Here is a 26,011-nt window from a genome sequence, read left to right on the forward strand (position 1 = left end):
AACCAGAGAATTACAGGTTACTTGTGTTTTAATGACAATATAAGAACTGGAGACAAAGCCTTGGGCTTGTAGGAACCAGGACTTGGAACTGAGACCTTCCATGAAGTGAACACCTTCAAGGGCTAGGCCTTCAGTGAAAGGGTGAACCACAAAAATAAACCTACCTACCACAATAGGATTATAAGAGGAAATGAATCCAGCGAAGTCTGGCCTTCTCGTGGGATCAATAAACAGGTACTCTTGAGTATTCAGAATTCAAAACCCCGGAAACACCAAGTGTTAAATGATAATATACATTAGTGATTCTTTTATTTATATAAATCATTTATAAACTAGTTTATATTCATTTAAGTAATAATATAAAAAGTAATACTGCATTGGTAACGCTCTTGTGGCACTTTGCAAAAACTTTCTGGATGCATGTACTCTCGGCATACACTACACAGAATTTCCAAAGAAAAAGCCCAGCCAAACATAAGCTCAGAAGTCAAAATTCTGAGACACACATGTAAATAAGCAACATAAGTAAAAAGCAGAAGAGGCCACAAATAGTGGAAGTAGACCCACAAGAAATTGAAATAATAGAAACTATAAATAGAGGCTGTTTTATAATTAAGCACACAAAATATAAAATAAAAAAACTTGACAAAAGAACAAGTTACTATCAAAAAAGACTAGGAAGGGTTTCCCTGGTGGCGCATTGGTTGAGAGTCCGCCTGCCGATGCAGGGGACATGGGTTTGTGCCCTGGTCTGGGAAGATCCCACATGCCGCGGAGCGGCTGGGCCCGTGGGCCATGGTCAGGGAGCCTGCATGTCCGGAGCCTGTGCTCCGCAACGGGAGAGGCCACAGCAGTGAGAGGCCCGCGTCCCGAAAAAAAAAAAAAAAAAGACTAGGAAGATTTAAAAACAAACCAAAGAGTCCTAGAAATAAATATTATACAGACATTAAAATGAAAAAAAGAAACATCATGAGATAGTTTTATTAGCAAGCTGGACACAGCTGAATAAATAATTACTGGATTAAAAAATAGAACTAAGGAAATTACCTAGAAGATCAAAATGACCAAAAATATGAAAGAGAGTTTCAGACATATAGAGGACAGTATTTAGGTGTCCAATATATGTCTAATGGATATTTTAGAAGATGAAAAAGGAGAATATAAAAAAAAGAAGTAATATTTGAGGAGATAATGGCTAAAGATTTTCCAAAACTGGTGAAAGACTTGAGCTCTCAGATTTGAAAAGCACAGTAAATTCTAGGCTGGATAAGTAAAAATAAATCCACAACTAGACACATCTGTGGAACTGAAAAACACTACAGAGACTATTTTAACAACCAGAGTGACTAACAATTGACTTCTCAATAGCCAAAAATCAGTAGAGTAATACCCACAGAGGAACGAGAGAAAATCACAGACAACCCAGAACTCACATAGGATTTAGCAATATTTCCTAGATCTGAATAGACTGTACTACTCCTGCCCACTTTGGTTTGAATTACAATTTTCTGAATAGATTGTCACAATGTGTTTTCTCAAAGCACATTCATACCCTTATTAATTCTATTTCTTCTATTAAAAATAAAATCTTATAAAATCAACATAGAAAAAGCACTGTGATGTATGCAATTACATAAATATAAGTATGTAAATGTTTTGAAACAAGTTATATTTTCCACAGAAAACATTACTTTCTTCTTAACATATTTATTAAGGATTAATACTTGGCAAAGCATATGTGAAACAGTATCTAACAAGGATTAACGAATAGGTTGTAGTAACTGTGTAAGATAAATTATAATTTTGGTGTCTTGAGCATTTCAATCCTCAAATTTTGTGATATATTTGTTTCCTTAGACAAAAAGTCAGAAATACACCAATAGTGCTTTAACTTGTTCTTGAATCAGGGTTTCATCAGGACAGAAGAAGCCAAGATTGATGGTTAGTGAGAAAGAATTCCCTAGAAGTTGAGTAGGATGTGACATATTTTAAAGAAGTCCAACAAAGATAGTATGAACACTTGGCAAATATGCCAAAGCCCCAAAAGACAGTTATATTCTTCCCTTCTGTCCCCAAGACCAAAGTTGTGATTCTAAAAGAACTGCTGTATGAGTTAAATATGTATTTCAAAGTGACACTGAGTTGATTTACTGATGATGCTCAGACATCTCCATTCTGAACGTGCAGAGGAATAGAGCCCATCTTGTTCTTTCTTTTTCAAGTGCATCATACTTGGAGTTAACCTGTTGGTACCATTCTCAGAATTCACATTCTCCATAGGAGAGCCAAGTAGATCTTTTGAAAAGCCAGAATTTTTAAAAAATAATGGCCACATGCAGTGGTTGGGAGTTCGCCTGCCGATGCAGGGGACACGGGTTCGTGCCCTGGTCCGGGAAGATCCCACATGCTGCGGAGCGGCTGGGCCCGTGAGCCATGGCCGCTGAGCCTGCGCGTCCGGAGCCTGTGCTCCGCAACGGGAGAGGCCACAACGGTGAGAGGCCCGCGTACCGCAAAAAGTAATAATAATAATAATGGCCACATAAAGGGTGATTGAGGTTTTTATTTTTCTCTTTGGCTGCATAATTCAGAAATTGAAGAGGTATTATTTTTTTCTTACCATTTTTAGCCTCTTGCCTTTTTAAATGTCTGGGATATATCTTCTGGAAATATCAAAGTAAATAGATTATGTTACATGTTTTCTATGTGTAATTTGCTACGTGTACTTTCCCGTGGCCAGTCATAATTCCAAATATTGCAGTAAAGATTTTGACTTCTGTTATTGTTGATTACCCATTAAATTAAAATAAAAATTCCTTTCCGTCCAGATTCTCTAAAGATGTAAATACAATACTGTGGAGGAAACTTTGATGTTTTACAGATCAAAATGATACTGAGAAGTCTGGCTCAAAAGAAATAGGCAGTAGACTTCACACTGCCAGGAAGATGCTGTTTACCAAAAATGTGCCAACTTTCAATTGTGTTAAGCGTCATTGTTTGGAACAGACAAAAATCATTTCCTCCAAAAATATGTGAAGGTGGAGTTATCTTTAGAAATTCCCAGGCTTTATATTTTCATGAACCTTTCTATTTTCTAATACATAAATAAAGGAATAAGTGAATAGTTGCCAGTTCTTATTCAATAATCCCAATATTCTCATAGTTACTTTATAAAATGAGAGTAAAAAATTTTTAAATAGAGCTGAAGAATCAGTTATCTTCTATGGCAAGAAATGAGAAGAGATTTTTATTGCTGGCAAATTTGATTTCTTCATTTAGATAAATCTCAAGAAGGGAATTCCTTTTGAAAGAAATAAAACATTGGAAACACAGTGTTCAGACTTTCAAGGTGAACTATTGCTTGACTAGAGAAGGCACAGTGGCCAAAATCTGCAAAGCTGGAGTTAGATCAATCTAAGCAGGACAGGAATCATTTGCATATTTCCAAAGTCCTCAGACTAGCTCAGACTTTCTCCTAGGAAAGAAGAGAAGTAGTATGAATGTTGGTCATAGTATACATACTGGGGAAGATATTTTCTACTGACTGCCATTTATTAAATATACGTAGTAAGCACAGTTCATAAGTCAATTCTGTGCATTTTCACTCTAACTCTACAAAGCATGATTTACTATCCCTATATTATGGATGAGAAACTTGAGGCTCAGAGCTTAAACCATTTGCCTACAGCCTCAAAGTAAGTGAGTGATAGAGTCCAAATTTTAGTACAGGTTTATTTGATTCCAAAGCTCATGTACTTAATCACTGCCCCAACATAATAAACGGGCCAAATAAGGGTACAAGACATTAGAAGACAAGAGACCCACTGTTGGCTTCAGGGAGCAGTAAGACACTGAATTTATCTTCAGGAAGTGAGGGAATTACTTGGTCATTTGGCCTAACAAAATACTTATCTCAAGTATTTAACACAGCCGTATTCTTTCTTATTATTTACATTTTTCATCTAGATTCAGCTGTGACTTAAATACTTACAAACCCCATTTTGCCCATTGACCTATTCACACTTTGCAAGCAGTTTGACCTCAGAAAGTGAAATACATAAATCGTATTTTAAGTATTCTCTGTTTTCATCCCCTTCCTTTCTCTCTCTGGTAAAATTACGGAAAGGATTTATTTTAATTACATTTCTTTGTCCATACAGCTCATATGGTGCCATACAGTTTTTCAGTAGGGGCTGCAGAGTAAGTAAGTGCACAAGGGAACATAAACCAGGCAAAGCAACAGCACACAGAGGCAGACAAGACACCACATAGCATGCATGAGTTGAGCCGTTTGATGTTGTCTGGGCATAGTAGGGAGTGAAGGGAGATAGGACTGGAATGTTAAATTTTGCTGACGAATATAGAGAATAAAAGAGGGTTCTGTATTCATCGTATATTCTGCTTTTAACATTATATTATGAGTGCTCTCCATGTCATTAGTAACTCATCAAAAACATGATTTTAAATGCTAGAATTTCATTGTGTGCATGCTAAAACGTATGTAATCATTTCCTTATTAAGAGATATTTAAGTCATTTCCAATCTTTTTACCCACATCTTTGATTATTTAATTAATGTATATTTTTAGGTGTGAAATGACCTGGCTAAATGCTGTGGACTTTTGAAAAAACATGTTTTCCAGAAATATATCTAACTGTACCACATCTTTAGCATCTGGAATTCTCCAGCTAACCTTGAAGACATTCAGTACATTCCTCTTTATAAAACATCCAATGCTGTATTTGTGCACATTCATTCATTCATTTGACAGATATTTATCAACTGTCAACCATCAAGCACCAGTGTAGGTACTTGGATTATATCTTTATTGACAAAACAGACAAAGATCCCTCCTTTCATGGAGTTACAATCTAAAAGGGGAGACACAATACACAAGAAACAAAATTTTAAAATATTGTATACAGGTACAAAATGTTAGGTGCTATGGGGGGTGGAGAAAACAAACATGGTAGAGTAAGAGAGATGGAAGACAGTTTGCAATGAGATAAGGAGGTCATTTTAAAATTTATAAATGGCAGCCTATAAGAATTTTATGAATACAAAAGAAGATAAGCAATGACTTCATTGAGTCAAGCCACAGCTACTCTAGATATCTTTACTTAATTAAATACATCCAGAAAAGGTGGGTGTTTTTTTTTTGCAACATAAGTATTAATTATATCCCATGTTGACCTTAAGTTTCGTGATGAAATCTGATGGGTATTCAGTTGGGAATGACTGGCTATTCAATATATAAGTAACTTATACTTAAAAATAAAGTAGACCTTTTTAAACTGTACATTTGAAGAGAAAATAAATTTTTCTGATAAAACACTCGTAATTAAATGTTAATTATTCTATGTTATATTCTAAATGAATGAAATGAAAATACATCTTCTCAGCTATTTAAAGTTAGCTAAAAAAATTAGAGTTTAAGTTAGATAATCTAGAAAGTTCACCAAATATACATAGAAAGTCTAGAAACTGGGCTGTTTGATCTTCCAAATAACTAATACTTATTGAGCATTAACAATATGCTTAGAAAGCAATCTTTACAATAAACGTATCTGTAAATCCCACTAAAAGAGGACACGGAGACACAGGGAGGTTAAGCAACCTGCCCAAGGGCAAACGGCTAGCAACCTGACTCCCACCTCCTCACCACTATATACACCCTCCTCAAATCTTCTCCCTACTCAGGGTGGGAAGGGAGAAAGTTCCAGTCCAAGCAGTGATTGTGGCCAGAGAAAAGTGTGCGGGATTGCTTACAGTCCAGATTAAAATCTCTAACCGTTCTCTCCAGGAAGGAAAGAGGAGATGAACAAGCCATTTTGATTTGGTTTAAAGAAAACAAAAAAGTGTCAGATCTGCTCATTCAAAGTAGTGGACAAGGGGACCTCCCTGGTGGTCCGGGGTAAGGAATCCTCCTTACAATGCAGGGGACGTGGGTTCGATCCCTGGTCAGGGAACTAAGATCTCACATGCCGCGGGGCAACTAAGTTCACGAGCCACAACTACTGAGCTTGCACGCCTCAACTAGAGAGAAGCCCACGCACCCCAAGGCAGTGTCCGTGCGCCGCAGCGAAAGATCACACGTACCTCAACGAAGATCCAGCATGCCGCAACTAAGACCCGACACGGCCAAAATAAAGTAAAACAAACAACAACCAAAAAAAACAAAGTAGTGGACAATTTGAAAGTGGGGATTGGAACTGTGATGGGAGAGTCATGCTCAAGTTAGAGGTCAGTCTTTGAAGTGTGGGGTGGACAAGAGGATTCACATTTTGTACCAAGAATGAAAATAAACGAGCAAAGTCCCATAATCAGAGTGTCTGTACAAACAAGGTCAGGGAGGGTAATTTGCAAGACAGTGGAGACCCACTGACTGGTATTCTGCTGTCCTGGAGGACCAGAATTAGATATTTGGTATCTAGAGAAGCACCCTGACCTACCACTGCCCAGCAATGCCGAGCAGCCTAAGCTCATTTCCTGAAAGACCAGGGGCTTGACAGTTATGCTACCCAAGCAATTAAGAGCAGCCAGAAATTCAGAGGCTGACAGCCCCAAAGAAAAATTACTCACCTGTCCTTGCAAACATGCTTACATTCCAAATATAACTTGGCACCTTAATTTTTAATCTGCTAGGTTCTTTTCAATTGCTGTAGCCTGCCTTACTTCTAACTATAGTTAGAAGCCTTCTTATTTGACACAGTTAATCCAAAAAAAAAAAAAAAATAAGAGTGGAGACTCAAACACACAAAAAAACTCTAATGTTTTACTTTGTCTTAAAACAGGTACATTTGTTCATATTCAAATTTGTTCATTATTTTATTATGGAACTGTCTTTTTTTATTTTTAATATTGGTTCTCGGTCATATAGTTTGTGTAAATCACGCCCTTTATATGTCATTGAAATGTCCCATTTAAGTTTCTTGAAATGTGAGAGAACATAGAAAAATTTGTAAAGCAATATGAAAGCAGAATCCTGTCTATATTTCCAAACTTTGCCCTTTTATAATGGTCTCACCTGTACCTGATTTGACCACAGTTTTCTTTACTGATTTACTTTTTTTCCCCAGCGAAAACCTAATTAGCTTATGCAATTATTTCATAGAACAATTCTTTTTTTCTTTCCACCCTCATGTTTCATTGATTTATGTAAAGTTTCATTAAATTACTGGGCTCTAATAACAAGTACAACTGTCATTAAGAGGTTCGGATATAAATACCACTTGTTGAACATACAGCTCAGCAGATAGTGACAGACTTGCTGGACTTAGTAAGAGAGCAGAAAGAGGGCTTTCAGTGTTCCACGAGCATCAGCATATTTCATAGAGGGAAGGGAGGGCATTGGTTATTGCTGTAAAAAGAAGTGTCGGTTATTAGTGCAGAAATCAAAAACAGAAACTTGAATGTATAAAGTGATATTTGCTCAGAGGGTCCTAGCCCCAAGAGGATGGTCCCAGAAAACCTTATGAAAACACCTGAGCTTCAGTTTTATCAGCTGTAAAATGATAAAAAAAATAATAATAACAACAATATATACTCTCTGCTCTACCTAACGCAAATGATCGTGGAAGGGATTCAGTGATATAAGGTTGGTGAAGGTGCTTTTAATATTAAATTGCCGCACCTATGTTACTAATATTTAATTGGAACACTAAGAATTAGAGTAACCAAAACCATAATAATTTTAGACAATCTGACCCATTCTGTCTTATATGCAAATGTAACCCAAATTCAACTGAGTATCTTCTTTTTGTTTATTTAGAGCCACTTTCTATGTGATGATAGTCTTTAGCTCATAGAGCAAAATCTCTTTGATTTTAAGTGCATGGAATTTAAAAAGAAAGTAACTTAAAAATAGATTTTTTTTTCAGGCAACTAAAATACTAGCTAGACCTGTTCCTTCTTTATACACAAATAGTCCTAATGTGGGTGTGAGAGGGATGGTCAAAGAAAAAAAGATTATAAAAATATCAGTTTGCTTTGCATTGCGTTCTACTTTTGCTGTAAACCACTGATTATGAAACATTGGTTGATGTCCAGAATCTTTAGTTAGGGTTCACTAATTACTTGTTTGCACAAGAGACACATGACCTTCTGGAAACCTCTTTGTCCTCCAAATTATGAATTCTTGGAATTAATAGATAATTTTACTGCAAGAATCAGCCCATCTAGCAGAAGAATAGTGATGATTTGGGGTTACGTACTGCTAGATAGCGTGCTATTTCAAATTACCTACAATTATTATGGTTTCACAATATTATCTGTAAGAGAGCATTTTCCTTCCTTGCATTTTCCTTTTTTATATCATTGTTAGCACCACAATAAAGAAGCCCTAAAAAGCTCTTCACAAAACTAATTTGAACATGAACTTGTGCTCTTAGAAACAACTATGTTTGCCACTCTCCCTCACTTCATATTCAAAAGCACCCACACTTCTCTGGTCTCTTTTTCTCCGTTCTCCTAAAAGGGGGAAAAATGTATTCGGTGTGTAGAAATAAGCTATTGTATCTCAGAAAGGAGATGGGATGCTAATTAAGGGTTGTTTGAATGAACAAGTCACATTGCATTGTCTACTGGGAGCCTGCTGCCAATTTCATTTTTGGTAAAGAGTCAAGAAAAACATTCAAGAGGGCCCCGGCAAGCTTGGGAGAGAAGCGAGCAGCACTTCCATTTATCAAGTAGGTGCACAAGCCTGGATTGTATTGTTAAGAGTCAGGGTGCAGGCTGAGAGCTCCTGCCTCGCAGCTTTTCTTAGCGGTTTCAAGAGCCACCTTCCCAAAGAGGGGCCTGCTCCTCAGACGTGATCTTGGACAATGGGGCCACGTATGCCAGACTGCTGGGCCGCTGAATGCCTCTTTCTTTGTTCAGTACCTTTTTCAAGATTCTTTGTCACTCTTCTTGGATTCATCCAGGAGGCATGGGTTTTAAGACACAAAATAGCTCGGGTCTTGCAGCGAAATAATTGATGCTCCATTGAAAGAAACCAGGCACATTGGTTAGTATGATTACCTTTAACAAACTGGGGGAATTTGAGACATTTGGCAACTCGTAAATGAGGAGGGAAAGAAATTGCTGTATTTTTAAAAGATTGCTTTTTTAAAAAAATTATTAAAATATAGTTGATTTACGATGCTGTGTTAGTTTCAGGTGTACAGCAAAGTGATTCAGTTATACATATATATATATATATATACATATATATATATGTATAATTCTTTTTTAGATTCTTTTCCGTTATAGGTTATTACAAGATTTGGAGTATAGTTCCCTGTGCTAAAGATTTCTTTTTTTAATGTTAATGTTATATTAGCCAGAGTAAGCCTTTAGCCTGATTGCTTGACAGTCTTGGGTGTGGGGTGGCGTGTAAATAGAGGTGAAAATGATTTACTTTGTTTGGAAAAGGACCAGAACGTAGAGGATGCAAATGTGTTTTTATTGTAGTGGATGAAAAACACTGATTCCACTAGGTGAAGTGACTTCCTTGTGGCTTTATCACATAGAGTACTTGGTACTTAGCATGATAGAGCCCCAGAGGTCTGTTTCTGATACTTTATGTGTCTTTTCCTTTAGTTCTGTAATTCTGTAATGTTTTTGCTGCTACTCTTTTAAATCTATAAGTACTTAATTTTTTTCAAGTTTGGTCACGTGCCTTTGACATAGATGTAAAGAAACAAGTGTCCTGAGGACCTCAAAGTCCCTGTTGAAGGCAAGAAGTGAAAGAATTTCTCTGTAAATATGCATGTGTGTTTGAAAGAAAATCATGAATTCTATTTAAACAATATTTCTAAAATTAAATTGCTTCCCTGGGCACTGAAAATAAAATGTCAACTTTCACACTTCACATTCTTAGTCATTAAAATATGTGGCAAGAAATTAATAGCTCTTTTGCAGTTGTTTAAAAGGCAAAATAATAAATAATATGAGCTTATACGTATGCTTGAGTCTCATTTTGTAGTTTTTTAAATAATGTAGCTTGGATATCATAAAAATAATATAATATTTAATGCATGATCTAATGCATATTTAAGTAATAATCTAATCACTTTAGATCAAAAACCCATTCCATAACTGAGTAGTTGTAAAATAACAGTAATTAATAATAATAACATCATGTTTTTAACGCCTACTGTATGCCTGGCTTTGTCTTAAGTGCTTTCCATGTATTAACTCTTGAGGAAACTGAGTCCAGAGAGATTAAATATCCTGTTTATGGATTCACAGATAAATGGTAGCACCAAAATTTGGCCCCAGGCTCTCTGACTCCAAAGCTTGCACCTTAACCACCACATTATATTTTCTTGCTCGCCATATAATTATTGTCACTGCTATTAAACCCTTCAAAGAGGATCCATCATAAAAATTTTTAAAATAATTTTGCTATACATTTATTTCAATGGATCCCATAGGCGAAAGGGTCATTGGTCCTAGAAAATATAATACCTTAGGTGTATTAATGGTCATTACATCTGCTTTACATACAAGGGAAACTGGATTCTGTGGCACCTAACACATTACAGATACTCTAATTAGAGACTTTTTTTGATGAAGCAGGAAATGTGACTTGCCTCAATCACTGTGGGAAAACATTCGTTTTAATCCTAGTCATCACAGGATAAACTCTAATATTTGGATCTTAGCTTCCTAATTCTTAATTCAGTTCTTAATTAGTCCTTAATTTCTCTATGGGGATTTGGAAAATTTTGCCTTAATTATTTTTTGGTGTGGGATTAATAGTGTTGGGCAGACATATGTAAAAATTGATATTTTATTTAAAAGCATTGAGATATAATTTATACTACACTATACATACTATAAAGCTTACCCATTTAAAATGTATGGTTCAGTGGTTTTAGCTCATTTACAGAACTGTAAAAATTGATACTTGATTTTTTTATATTAACTAAATAGAAAATTTTCAGATGCTTGAATAAAAAATACTCCAAGGCCATTGAAAACCATTAGTATTTGCTTCTTTAATATTTGTTCTTCTTTCCCCTCCTCCAGAAATGTGTGCTTTACTGGCCAGAAAAGAGAGGAATATATGGGAAAGTCGAGGTTCTGGTTATCAATGTAAATGAATGTGATAACTACACCGTTCGAAACCTTGTCTTAAAGGTAAAACTGTGGAGCTGTAGCTACCTACAAAGTAGGCGATGTTGGAGGATTACATTTCTACTTTGAAATTATTTATCCTAATAAGTACTGCAGATTCAATTTAAGTAAATTAAATAATGTCAAGATCAAGGAGAAATTATAATCACTCCCTTAAGTATTTCTTTGTTATCGGTTACTATCAGTATGTGGAATTATTAAATTAATATAAGCAGCAATTAAGGAAATTCACTAAGTGGGAGGCTCAGGTCTTCTACTCTGCATAAATATGACGTCTCTGATTTAACCTTTTGAATGCCTTTAACTAAAGGCTTGTGCTAGAGACTGTACCATGATTTCTTTTTTTAATGTCCCTTTGGTCTAAGCAGATTTAAGTAAGGCCTGGAAACTGTGAAAGGGAAAATCTGCGCTTGTGGGAGGCAAGAAAAGCCTGAAGTGTTGATGAGATCTCCCAAAACCTGGAGTCACAGTCATTTATGGGGACTTTCCCGGACCACATTATGTCATAGAAAAGTTATTTAAATTTGGGGCAGCAGATGCTGAGGACTGTTGCCATGGTATTGTTTTTACTTCTGGAGAGCAATCATCCCAAAGATTCCAGTTCTATCTAGAGCCTCATTACTGGGACAGAATCACCGCAGAGAGGAAGAGGGTAGATGCAGAGCCGCGAGGCACTTACTGAGACCTGTTCAACACGGTGTTCTCAAGTGCCTCGTCCACACCAGGCCCCCCACTGGGTTTTGACGTGATGTGCATGGACCCTCACTCAAAGCATTTCTAATCTAGTGACCCCCTTGTCGCTCCTTTACTACAGGAATTCCTCACTGCTGTGAAAAACTGGAATTTGGGATGAGTGTAGAATTATTAGAGAGACTGACTATAAAATTAAGCGTTCTTATACTGGTCAATATGTTTATAATAACGTCTCAGGAATGTTCAAAGAGCAGGAAACGCACTATATCCTGATTCTTTCTTGGCTATATCTTCATCTAATATCCATTGTGTTTATTATAACAAATTACAAACATATATTTAGCATATGTATGTTTTCTATATTAAATATATCTTAAAGATATGTACTAAATACATATTTATCATTTAACAGAGCAAGGCTGTCAAACTTTGGCATCAGCATAGTTACAGTAAAGTTTTCTCAGGGTGAAAGAGTATTCTTCAAAAATCTCCTAGATTTTTTTTCCGCCTAGAAATAAGTTGCCAGCAAGATGGGAGTGATAGAAGGCATTCAGTATTGTGGTTTGGGTGACTTTTAGTTCCACAGGACAATGAAGCATCTGGTGGCTGTTGCTATTTTCAGCAAGGAAGTCACACGCAACACGTGAAGCATTACTGGTACACCTCATGGCCCGATCACAAGACTCCAGCCAGTGCCCAGCCCCTTCTACAGCTCATGCTGGATGTGGAAGAAGACAGACTTGCCTCCGTGGGCCGAGGGCCTGTGATTGTCCACTGCAGGTAAGGGATGAGCTGTCCTTTCTGCGTAAGCAGCTGTCCTTCGTAAAGTCATAGAGCAGGTGGAAGTTGGGTTTTACTTCCTGGTTCTGACTTGGCTGATAAATTAAATATGTATTGAAAATGATTAACTTCCTCATACTTGTGGCTTGACCGAGACGATACTTAACAGAAATGAAGTGACATCATTAGCGTATTTTCAGCAAACAGTCACACAGGGGAGAAAATATCACTTCTAATTAATAGCTCAGGGAACAGGGGAACTTATTCACTCAGTCCTCTACCTTGAAACGTAGATGGACTCAATTAGTCTCATCAGTCTCACGTATGCTAGGAATGATATATGGTTTTTTAATTATCAACAGCCTTTTGTTGTTTCAAGATGGCCCCTGGACTTTACTAGGATTGTATCTTGATAACATTTATTATTATGTCAAATTTGGTGAAAACCAGTCAACTATTCTAAAAGTTACCTTATGAAAAACAGATGGAAATAAATTTATGAAATGGGAAGTGGGCAAGTGGTAATTCGCCAAAAGGAGAACAAAGTGCTGTTACCAGAACATGCGGTACTGGAGGCTGGGCCGACACAGTGACAGATGTCCGCAGTGGTTCCCTTCCCTAACGTCTAGCTTAAAGGTCTTCTCCTTTAAATTATACCTCTTCCCCCTGTTTTCCCATTAGTGTGCCCAAACTAAAGCATGTATTTTAAGGTTATTTATATAACTGGCCATCTATTCTCCATACTTTCTCCAAATAATTGGTGTTACTTTATTGACTCTCCTAAGTCTTGTAAGATAGTTTTTGATATTGTTAAGAATTAAAATATATTATTTTAGATTATAATTTCAGCCTTCTTTTGAACCTTTGTGGTTTAATTAAGGGTAAAATTTACTATATGTCTATTTATCCAAAGTGTCATTGTCTAGTTTCTAACATTAGGCCTCATCCTAAACTTAGCTTGGGGCTGAAGAAAAATACCTAACTGGCCATACTTTAGGGCTGGAAGTGTCCCCCACCCAAAATCATAAAACAGTCAGGATATCTAAAATGAACTTACCATTTCCCCTGTGAAACCAGCTCCCCTTCTGATTGCTATTTCTAAGAATGAGACCATCTTTTTTCCAGGCACTCAACATCAAATGTTGACAGTTATCTTTGGCCCTTCTCTCAATTCCAGCCTCCATATCTAATCAGTCACCAGATTGGCTTTCCCTTCAAAGCTTCTCCCATAATCATCACTTCCTGCCCAACCACCCAAGTTCAGGCCCTTATGACCTCACCCATGTATTTTAGAAGAAGTCAGCTAATTGCACATACACACCCCACTTCCCCATGCTCCACCCCTACTACAGCCTATTCTGTGCCCTCCTCTTGGATGAGGCGCCTAAAACCCTCTTTCATCACGTGGAGTCTATGCTCAGCACTTCTCAAAGGCTGCCCATTCCCTAGAGCAAAAGTTCTCAACCTCGGATCTGTGGCTTAGCTATGAGGGCCAGTGAACTTGAAATGACTTGAACAGATTTGAATACATGAAGTTAGGTGAATTTTCTGGGAGTGAAAACTCATTGTTTTCAACAAATTCTAAAAAAAAAAAAAAGGAAGAAAAAAGACTACCATTCTTTTACCGGATGATGTCCAAACCTTTTAGCTTTCCATTTAAGATCCTTTATAGGCCCCACTGTACCTTCCCAGTCTTATTTCCCACTGTTCCTCTAATGTAACTTTCTCTTTAAGCCAGACTAGCCTACTCATTGTCACTGTGTTCTGCGGCAGTTCTTTCCTTTTACCATTCTCATCCATGGAACATTCTCTCTCCTTCATGATAACCAAAATGCCTGCCATTCACAGGGTATAGTTCAAGTCCTGTCTCTTTATTGAGACAAACTCTCCATAGACACGTCAACTAAAAGGGACTCACTCCTCATCTGAATTCCTCTGCACCCACATTCAACAGGAAGTAAGTGCCATGTAGGAGAAATAGTGCTATTTGAGTGCCAAGAGGGGAATTATTCATTCAAACCATGAGGATTGAAAAAGCCTCTAAAAGTTGGAATAATGTTGAACAGGATCTTGAAAAGAGGTCCAATGTTTGTGGTTTTAAAAGGCGGGAGGGAGGGCATTTCCGATTGGAGAAATATCCATTAACACAAAAAGAAAAATTAGAAAATAGGAGTTTTTTGCAATGATTCAAATGAAAACAATGACGCAAGGGGTGCAAAGTTGACAGCAAAAAGCTTGAAAGTTCGTGACAGTCATATTATGTAAGGGCCTGAATACCATGGAAGGGTGCTTAGACATTGTGCTGTGACCGTTGGGAGCCATCTACAGTTTTTGAGTAGCAAGTAATATGATCCGGTCCCTGTTTTAGAAAGATGAACCTAGCAGCTGTGTATATCATGAATTAGCCCAGGAAGAGTCTTGAGCCTTGGAAACCATAATGAGATCATTGCTAATCATAAAGTAAGATTTCAAAAACGTGAGCACAGTTTATAGAAAGGAAAGCATGGATCACAACAGCTCCGCAGAGGTGGAAAATATAAGAATTGGTAACAGATTGGATGTGGGAGTTGAGAGAGGGGGAGATGTTGAAAATAGCTCCAAGATTTCTAGGCTGGAAAACTGGTGGCTGCCTGGTAATGCCATTGAGGAAAAAGATAATTAATTCTGTTTTAGATACACTGAATTTAGATACATTGAAATGCAGCAAGTGTAAAAAAGCAACAGCAAGAGTGCCAGCTAGGAGGTGGAATGCCAATCTAGAGTTTAGGAGAAACTTGGGGAATTTAAGTGGAGATCTGAGAGAAATTTACATTTGTGGTTGAAATTGCTGAGAGAGAGAGCGAGAGAGAAAGCTTGTTTGTTAAGTTGATGACTTACCGTCTGAAGGAGATTCATAAGTAAACCTTCCATGACAGGTAGTATGTCTGTTTAACTGTTACCTTGATTAAAAAAAAAAAAAAAAAAAAACTTGGAAATATGTGCTTCTAGCCACATCCTCTCTCCTTAACTGAATTGAATCTTCAGTTATTCACTAGCATCTTCCACATCAGTATATCCAAGACCAAAGTCCCCACTCTCTCCCTCAAATCAGCCCTCATTCCAGAATTCCCCCTTCCTCTCGACAAACGCTGCCATTCTTCCAGTCCTCCAGGCGAGTCACCTTGGACTTCTTGCTTTTCTCACTGTTCAGCTCCACTCCTCCACACTCACATTTATGATGTGTATAAGTCTTTCCCCTCCTTGCTACTGCCCATACCTTACCTAATTTCAGGCCTTAATTCTTCTTTGTAGAACAACTAGTACCTTTTTCGCTATTCTCTCCCCCACTACTACCTCCCTCCACTCCATTCATCCTACTGCTTAGACCTAAAGGGAAGAATTGCCATTAAAGCACTCAGCACAGGGCCGGGTTTGTACACTCAGTACATGAGAGCTGTTGCTGCTGTAATTACTACTATTAATCGCAATTGTTTCCAATTTTAAAAGTACCTTTTTAAAAGAATATATTTTACCTTTGCTATTTTTCCTGCACCTTTTAATGCGTTACCTTTTCTTCTCAGTGCAGGGATAGGCAGGACGGGGTGTTTTATTGCTACATCCATCGGCTGTCGACAGTTGAGAGAAGAAGGAGTTGTGGACGCGCTGAGCATCGTCTGCCAGCTGCGTGTGGACAGGTGAGTGTCGGGGGCAGAGGGTGAGAGACACTTCAGAGCAGCGTCATCGTCACAACCTAATCCGATCAGCCTGACTTTGTCAACACCACAGGCTCTGCAGTCCTAACTCTCTGTAGAGATTTGTGTAAAATGCTTAGGAATGTACATTACATTAAAAAGCCATCAAAGAAACTTATTTGCAACACTGACCCTCAGGAGTCCAAAGCCAAGAGCTTATGCTTAACCCTTCCTTGTCTTTGATGCAGGTTGTTTATGGTGGTAGCTGTTCCTTCTTAATCTCACACCTCTGTTCCTCCATAGGGACTTCGCATTTTCATGTGACTTAAGTGAATCATTCGCTTTAGGATCTTGATCCTTAAAAATGAGGCATATGTCATAATACCAAGAATCGGCTTTTTTCCCACTGTTCCTTTTTTAATTGCACAAAATGCAGGTAACAAAATTTACCATCTTAACCATTTTTAAGAGTGCAGTTAAGAGTGTTAAGTACATTCACATTGTCCTGCAACCTAATCCAGAACTCTTTTCATCTTGAAAAGCTCTGTACCCGTTAAACAACAAGTACCCATTTCTTGTCAACCACTATTCACCTTCTCACTCTATGAGTCTGGCTACTCTAGGTGCCTCATGTAAGTGGAATCATGCAGTATTTGTCCTTTTGTTACTGGCTTCTTTCACTTAGCATAATATCTTCAAGATTCATCCATACCGTAGCACGTGTCAGAATCTCCTTCCTTTTTAAGGCTAAATAATATTCCATTGTACGTATATACCGTATTTGGTTTATCCATTCATGTGTCAATGGACACTTGGGTTGCTGCCACCTTTTGGCTGCTGTGAATAATGCTGCTATGGACATGGATGTACAAATAGCTATTTGAGATTCTTTGGAGTATATACCCAGAAATGAGATGGCTGCACCATATGGTAATATTTTAAACTTTTCAAGGAATACCATATTGGTTTCCACAGCAGCTGCACCCTTTACAGTGCCACCAACAGTGTACAGGGGTTCCAACTTCTGTTTGTTTAGTTTTGTTTTTTGGAGTGGCCATCCTAATGGGTGTGAGTTGGAAGAGTCATGTTTATGTATAGATGGTTTGATCACCTTTGTGATGATGTCTGTTTATGCACTGAAAACAGAACAAACAAGTAATTTCTTTTCTTCCTTGCTCCACAACTAAGCCTGGGGAAATGAACAGTTGAGTCAGTGACCGAGAACGTGCACAGGTGCTCATCGAGAGCAGGCACAGAGAGGAAGATGCTGTGCGGGAACATGAGCAGTGGACCTCCCTGCTCTGCAGTTTGCTGTGCTATCGTGGATGAAGAGTTGTTCTGAGAGCTGAGCTATGGTTTCTCTTCTTTCATTCGCACGGCGAACATTTATGAGTCATCTCCTAAACGCAAGGCATTTTTCTGGATGCTGCACGTACTTAAAGGAGATGAGTGTGGCTCTGCTCTCCTAGAGTTTAGATGCTAACAGAGAGAAGAGAAGAGATAATAAACAGCACAGAAATAAACAGGACAATTTCAGACAGAGATAAATGCTCTGAGGTAATAAAACAAGAGTCACAGGACCTGAGCCTCCTGGAATTTAGCCCTGTGACCGAGTTTCCTAAAACTACAAAAGTCACATTTTTAAGTCATGCAATAAATATTTGTTGAGCCCCTACTATGTACTAGGTCCTAGAATTTCAATAGAGACAAAAGAATTGTTCGGAAAATTCAACGAGAAAATATATATAAAGCACTCAGAACAGAGTCTGGCACACAGGAAGCCTTTCAGTAAATGTTCACTTCGTTACTATCATCTTCATTATTATTAAGATCATCAGTGAAGTTTCTCCAGTCTCTAAAAACTAAACATTCAAATCTCCTTTCCAGATGAGGTTTTCCCTCCCCATCACTATCGTTCTTTGTTTCCTTTTAAATAGTAATTTCGAAGTCTTTGTCAGTGTATCTTCCCTCTATTTTTCTCTTAACTTTGGCTTATTAGAAGCTGTTTACCTTGATGATTAAGATTATGGACTCTGGAAATCTATTACCTGGCTTTGCATCCTGGCTCCCACCATTTCCTGGTTGTGTGGCCTTGGGCAAATTATAAGACTTCTCCATGCCTTGATTTTCTCATCTGGAAAATGGAAGTAATAATAGTATCTACTTCTTATGTTGTTATAAGGATTAAGAGATCATCTGTAAAGTGGCTGGCACTTAAGCATGCAACCAAGGTTAGCCACAGTTATTATCAATAAATATAGCAAGAACCTGAACATGTATCTATAAATTGGAACTAATAATATATACGCCACAGGGTTGCAGTAACATTAAGAGGAGATTATACCTGTGGAGTACTGAGCAGAACATTTAGTCTAGGTTTCTTACCCTCTCTCTACCCCCCTCCCCACTTCTGCCTTTCCATAGCCCTCATGTAACTACTTCCAAAAATGTCTACTTTTTGTGCATAAGAAGATCAGCTTCAATTCTCTCTCCCCCTCCTCTTATAATTGCTGTCTTGGTTTCCTGAAACCCCCTTGCCTTCCATCCACTACTGCCCACCCCAACTGGAACAGGATCCATTTGCTTCACTTCAGACTCCGCAACCTACCTTCACCAAGAAGAGGGGACCTATGTCAGAGAGTGAGGGACAGTACCCAGTCAGTCTGGAGTTGCTCCTGCGGTGACCTTGATCTCTTCTGCTTTGTGCTTCTGTAAACAAGGCTCCTGCATGGGACCCACATATCCCCCAGGCACTCCAGTTCATGTCCGTGCACCCACTTTCCTATTAGCTAGAGCCAGAGCTCCATGAATGCCAAATACGTAGATCTAAACGGACTCCAAGTTGATGTCCAACACCTGTTCTGACCCTATTTGGAACAACACCCTGAAAAAAAGGGGGGGCTTGGTTTGCTCGTTGTTTGGGCTCTTGTTACTCTTAGATCTTGTCTATTCGCCCTCCCATCTCCCTCCTCCCCCACCGGCTTCTATAGCCTGACCTCCACCTTGGTTTCCACTTCCCGGTCACGTTACTCTGTCAAGTCTACCAAATTGTTCTCTAGCTTTGAAGAGAATCACAAATACATTTTTTAAACCATATCACAATGCCTCCTCTATCGGCTCCTTCCTTCCTAAAGCAAATGGGCAGAAATTTTTAGCCTTGGCCTTCCATCACCACCAAGGTCTCCCACAAGGCTTGTCTTTTTACTCCTGATAGGATTTTCAAAACATATTCAACTTCTCTGCTGATCTAAAGCCTATGGGTTCCCTACCCCCTGGATCTGAATTACTGCCAATATGTGTCTTGATATCATTCTAACTGATTTATTCATCAAGATCCCTTCTACATAAATTCTGAGCCGCTGCTTCTGTTGTTTATGAAGCAGATCGTCTCCTTGAAACTTTCCTTGAAAAGTCTTGCCTTTGCCTTCCTTCCTTCACAGGATTAACAGATTTTCTTTTTCTTGTCTCTTCCTTCTGTTGTGCACTTCCTTAGTTATTATAAAAAGCAAAACAGAAAACACCCTCCTTTCTTTGTCTCCATCCGACTTCTTTCCATCCTTCTTGCATCTTGCTTCATTTTTTCATTCTTTTCTTGTCATACTTCACTTTCAGAATTCCGGCCTGTAGGTGACTGCTGCTGTCGACCATGGCTTTAACTCATATTGGTAAAGGGAAAAGCGGCCTCAGAAAATCCAAATGCCTGTCCTTCTGCTCTTGCAGCTTATTGTTATTCATCAGTTCTTCAAACCTTGCACCCAATCCTGGTCTCTGTGGCGGTCCTTGCCTTCAATTTTGTCTTCAGAACGTTCCGAGATGCACTGTTGACAGCAGAGGTTTATTTAATGATGGTGGCTACACCATGGTCTTCAAAGCACATGCCTCATTTAACTCCCAAAATGAACCCAAGAGTCAGAAAAGAGATATGCCTTGGCCTCACTTTTTTAAAATAAGGAAACAAAGAATTCAAGATAGCAAGTAACTTGCCCAATGTCACCTAGCTAAGAAAACTGGTGAAATAGACCTCTTTGGCATCTGGGACTTCTGATTTCTAACTCAAAAGGTATGACTGTTTTTGATAAAAGTAACCAATCTTTTGGAATACGTTTATTGAAGAATTGCTAGACAAAAACTTAGCTCTCTGATCATTCTTTGCCGATAAAAAAATGCAATGACACTATAATTTTTAAAACAATGGTTAATATGAAGGAGAGCTGTTTCATGGATAAAGTGATATTGTCAGCAGTTGCCTGAAAAATATAACTTGAGGAACATGGAGAATTTGCCTCATCCCAAAATATCTAACTATGGAGGGTGCCTAAAATATCTGTGTGTAGTGAATGTTTAAAAGACTACTATTAGAGAGCCAGCCTTTGGTTTAAAGAGTCATTCCTTTTTCAAGTTTCTTGAACGTACAGTTGAGAGGTGAGAGTGATACCTTATGTCTTCCTGGCTATTAACACTTTAAACAGGGTGATCTATCCTTTTCCAGTTAGGGTATGTTAGCTAGAGGGTATGTTAGCTAGAGAGTGTGTAACTCCACACATCGGGAAGACATTCAGAACTGAGGTCTTGATGAAGAGGAATTGAAGAGAGGGCTCCAGAAGAGGCCCTGCCATTGAGACTGATAGACAGCTCTGGGCACTGGGGAGGTGAGGGCAGAAGAGCTGCAAAACCGCTACCTGATTTGCAGGGCCCAGTGCAAAATGAAAATGTGGAGCCCCATTTTAAAAAATGATTAACTCTTTCAAGGTGGCAACAGCAAAGCATGAAGCCAATACGGGGTCCTTCTCAGCACAGGGAGATGGGGCTGGCGTGACTGAGCATGTCGGGTCCATGCAGTCGACCCTGTTGGGGGATGTTTTAGGATGGATGTTTGTAGATGGGTGTGAATTCTGTGTCCTGTGGAACAGTCACCCACGATCTCTGCTCAGAGCAGTTCTCCTGAATCATGCATACGGTCATTCATTCAACAAACATTTACTAAACATCTACTGCTGAACATGCATCAGGCGCCTGGGTAGAGCAAATTGGATTCCTTGACAGACTTTTCCAGACTGTGTTTCTCAGGGCACATTTTAACGATTAATTACACTATGAGAACCCGCTAAGTGTCAGACTCTCTTAGCCTGTACTCAGGCAAAAAAAAATAATAATAAAATAAAATTTAAAAGCTTCTCAATTAATTTTGAGAAAAAGCTATATGCTATATTTCTTAGAACCCCTCTCCACTTGGATATTCACAAGAAGTATTAAAGCATTAAAGGATCTGAAGTGTCCCCCAGCATGGAAATCTATTACACTTCCTTGAAGGACTGTTTCACATTTATTTGACCACACAAAACTTTCCTCGGACACTATCTAAAAGGGAGGGAAAGAAGTTGTAAGATAATAAATATAAGCTATTCTTTCAAGAAGTTTGGTGGCGAAGAGAAGACTAGAGATGGCATAGGAATTTGAGCCTGGGTGGAGACCATTAAAAAGGGGAAAGGAAAGGGTGGGACTAATTGGAAGCATCCAGCTGAACACAATAAGGGCTACAAAAGACAGAGCCAATATATCAGAGGGCTAATAGTTTGTACTCTGCAGGGTCCAAGCTCCATAGAATTTTTCCTATCCTCCCATACCCTCCTTAGCAATGGCCTCTGCCCACTAGTGATCCAAGGCTGCACATTGCATCTTTTTTATAGTTTACCCCCCACCACTTTTATCTGCCTCCTCTGAGAAGTCCAGAGCCTGGCTCACAGCAAAGAAAAAGAAAGTGGTTTTGGTACTGGAAATGGCTTCCATGATTGATCAATCAACAGTTTGAGCACTGAGTAGGATCAAAGACCTTATCAAAAAAAAAAAAGAGAGAGAGAGAGAAAGAAAGAAAGAAAAAATTACAATGCTTGATCATTGTTATTCAACATAACAGAAACCGGCAATTTGTACTCATCACAAGTCTGCATTTTAGCAATAAATTCAGATGGTCTGGTTTAGAGATGAGTGTGTTATGCTGAATGGATGTTTCCAGTGTAACAACAATGACAGAACCATTTACTGGATTCCTCACTCTCTGGCAAGACATTATTTTTATTGGCTTTCAGGCAACTTCTATTAATAGATACTACAGTTCTCACTGCAGATTCATGAGCCTGTGATTCTCCTATTAATAATACTTTTGAGCATATTTTGAACTAAAATGGGATTTCTTTTTTCCAAATAGGAGTTCAGATTCAGTGCAGGGCACCCACAGGTGTTTTATTTAGAAGTGTGTTCATGGATCATTCCTTCGTTGCTATGATATTCATTTTTAATTAAAAGACGAAGGTAGTAGCAGGCAATTGGGACAGAGCACTGGCTGGTGGGAGTGGGAAGCAGGCAGCCACTAGAGAAAGAGATGCCAGAGATTCCTGGACCAGATGTCAAGGATGTTGGTGCTAATCCTGGCTCTGACCCTAATTTCCAGTGTGACCACTTGTCACTCTAAGCCTCTGTGTCTACATGTGGAGAAAGAGAAGTGGTGCATATCAGAAGCCTCCAACCTCATCTGGTCTGAGGACCCCTTTTCAAGAGTAAAATATTTCATGGACCCCAGCCTGATGGTTATACTTTGAATCCCATAATGCTTATAAATGAATCCTGTTTTATTATTTAGCCCTTCCACGGCTTGCTTAAATCTTCTCATCTTAAATATCGCTAAATTATTGTGACGATACCACCTAATTAAGAATTCCAGTTGCTATTAAAGCTAAACCAACACTTTCATCATATTTAGCGCCTGCTACAAGAGATTCATTTAGGCTTGTGTATACTGTTTTCATGGTGTGAGATAGTGATGAAGGTCATTTACCCACTGAGTCTGAGAGATGCACTTGTCCCTTTAAAAGTAATAATAATAATCCATAATAATAAAATGGCCCAGGATACTCAGAGACTGCCTCACATGCATATGGAGAATGACTAAGGAGCAAGGTAGGGACACCAGAAGACGTCTAGGCAGGGAGGCAAAGAACGTGTTCCATTGTAGGTTGACCTCAGGCAATCTTTTCCTCACTGTATTTCTTTTCATCCCACTCGACACCTCTGAACTCTGGAAGAACTTGAAAACAGAATTTGGGAAGTGAAACACATAAAATAATTTGTGATCCCAAAGGCTTTTTTTTTCTCCGCTTTCCCTCTTTTTTTTCCTTCCCCAGAAACAGGAAACAATCTGTCTAATCCACCCTTTTGAGAGTCAGTAGTGAAATCTGCAGTTGTCTTTGTACATCCTTACCTTGGAGGCCTTAAATTGGAATGACATCCAAAGACCTTACTTGTGGCTTCCCAGACAGGATAGAGAAATGCTTCCAGTGTGCGTCATATCATTGTTTAAATGTTTTGATTAATCACTTCAGTTTGACGATTTTTTTTTTAACTATAACAACCTAAGAAGAGGAATACGTATGCCACCAGTTTCCTAGGCTAATATGTGTCCATATTAGCAAAACTAGGTTAAAATAATTCCAAAGCTAAAATTTTCACCTCTTGGTATAATTTTTACCAACCTTTATCTTACATTTAGCCATATCCTTCTGCAATCCCAACTAATCCCAGAGATTCCCCTTAATTAGTGAATTTCAACGATCTCATTTGAAGATCAGGGATTGAACATTTTGGTTTACTTATTTTCAGAACACTTGAAGGTAAAGCTTAGAAATCGGTTTGGATTTACTTGACATCACAGTTCTTGAGACCATAACAAGACGTCCTCTCGTAAAACAGATAATGCCAACCGAATCTTCCAAGTGGTTGTCAGGACGACCTTTTCCTTCTTCTCAGCTAGGAGTCAACTGAGTGTTAACCTGGGTGTTCAGAAGAAGATTGGCTAGTTTTCAGGAAAAACAAAAATGGAACTCAAGGTATGCTAGTGCATTGAATTATCATTTGACTTGTGTTGGCTTTTATGCCCTACACATACTTTGTAGAAAAAAGTATCTATATTCAAAACACCCGGTCAGAAACAATCAAAATGTTTAAGTTCTTCGTCCTTGAAATGACATGGTATATAGACACAGGGAAGATGTCTGTCTGAGACACCCCAAGTTCAGCCCCAGACGTTAGCCTGGTTTGACTCATGCCCAAGCTATCAGACCCATGAGGCACATTAACGTCCACAACTTTTGTTCTAAATTTACTGTACCAAACTTTACCAAAAGAATTCCAGATTCAAAAATAATAAAAAGCCAAGGAGCGTAAGTTCCATTGTTAGCCCAGAAGTGAGTCACCGCTGCAGCATTTCTTCTGTCTACTGATTAGACCGGATACGCTCTGGGCGGTGCAGCAGGAAAGGCTTGTTGCTCTTTGTATGTGTGAGTTAATAGTCACAAAAGGTCACAATTTTAACATGTTAAAAACCAAATCTCTCTCCTGGGCATCTGGAGGGGTTTTTTTCAACACACCCTCCCAGTAGCGAAGGTGAAAAAATATATAGTTTTTTCTCTTCTAACCTGAGTTTACCCTCAGCTGACAAAGCTATGTGCTTTTCTGCAGAGCGTCCGAGAAGACACTGATTTTTTTGTTTGATGGGGCTAAGGTGACATGTGCTCTCTGACATTTCTGGAAGGGCAGTATATCTGAATCCTCTCTGGCCTGGCCATACACACTGTTCATATTCTGTGGCCACAAAGAAATCAGAGCCTTGCACCCAACACCATTTTTGCAGTAAAAGAAGTGACTTTCTTCCAAAGCATGAAATGGGGCAGAATTAGGGTGAACAAATAATATGTCATCCAAACCCAGGCACTTCTGAGAGTGAAATGGGGCTTTATTAATAATTACACCATTGGGCTTCCCTGGTGGCGCAGTGGTTGAGAGTCCACCTGCCGATGCAGGGGACACGGGTTCGTGCCCTAGGCCAGGAAGATCCCACATGCCGCGGAGCAGCTGGGCCCGTGAGCCATGGCCACTGAGCCTGCGCGTCCGGAGCCTGTGCTCCGCAACAAGAGAGGCCACAACAGTGAGAGGCCCGTGTACCGCAAAAAAATTACACCATTTACAGGAGTAAATCAGGACTGTCCCAAGCAAACCAGATGCATGATCACCCTAAGGGCTTATGTTAACTAAGCATTTACCAACAGAATAAGAAATAGAACACGTGGCGTTTATTTAGTACTCTAAATGCCACTGTGCTAAGCATTTTATGTATTATCTCATTTAAACCTTGCAAAAAGTGAAACTTTATTAGGTAAACACCGTTTGCCAGGCCAGTGGTTTTTAAACTTTTTTTTAGTGAACAACAGGAAACAAAACACTGGGAAGACAAAATCTTCTACAAAACACCAATATGGAAAACCATTAGCAATAATTAATAAAAGAAAGAAGGAAAGGAAGGAAGGAAAGAAAGAAAGAAAGAAAGAAAGAAAGAAAGAAAGAAAGAAAGAAAGAAAGAAAGAAAAGAAGGAAGGAAGGAAGAAAGGAAGAAAGAAAGAAAGAGAGAAAGAAAAAGAAAAACTGTAAAAAGGAGAACTGCTGCCCTGGTCAAAACTGTGATTAGAAGCCAGTCCTAAAGGCCGACCCTCCTTCTCCACTACAGGCACCACGGTAGAACCCTGGGCTCCTGGGAATTCTGTGAATAGCCTTTGGCTAGACATTGATAGGCTCTGACTCATTTAATCCTCACAATCTTGATGAGGTTCGTCATTAATGTCATTTTATAGGTCAGGAAAACCCAGCTGGGAGGAACAAATGATTTGTTCAAAATCCTATAGCTGATAGGTTCAAAAGCAAGG

At 38.8% G+C, this 26,011-nt stretch overlaps 1 protein-coding gene across 1 annotated transcript in view; it reads left to right on the forward strand.

Annotated features, from left to right (window-relative positions):
* PTPRR (protein tyrosine phosphatase receptor type R) overlaps nt 1-26,011 on the forward strand; it is a 248,124-nt gene that overhangs the window by 215,869 nt on the left and 6,244 nt on the right. Inside the window, exons 11-13 of the mRNA XM_065888284.1 lie at nt 11,011-11,121; nt 12,434-12,591; nt 16,152-16,265. Of these exons, the coding sequence (XP_065744356.1) occupies nt 11,011-11,121; nt 12,434-12,591; nt 16,152-16,265 (383 nt within the window). The remainder of the gene's footprint in view (nt 1-11,010; nt 11,122-12,433; nt 12,592-16,151; nt 16,266-26,011) is intronic.

The sequence above is a fragment of the Phocoena phocoena genome, chromosome 11 (genome assembly GCF_963924675.1).
Source record: "Phocoena phocoena chromosome 11, mPhoPho1.1, whole genome shotgun sequence".
In the NCBI taxonomy this organism is placed as follows: Eukaryota; Metazoa; Chordata; class Mammalia; order Artiodactyla; family Phocoenidae; genus Phocoena; species Phocoena phocoena.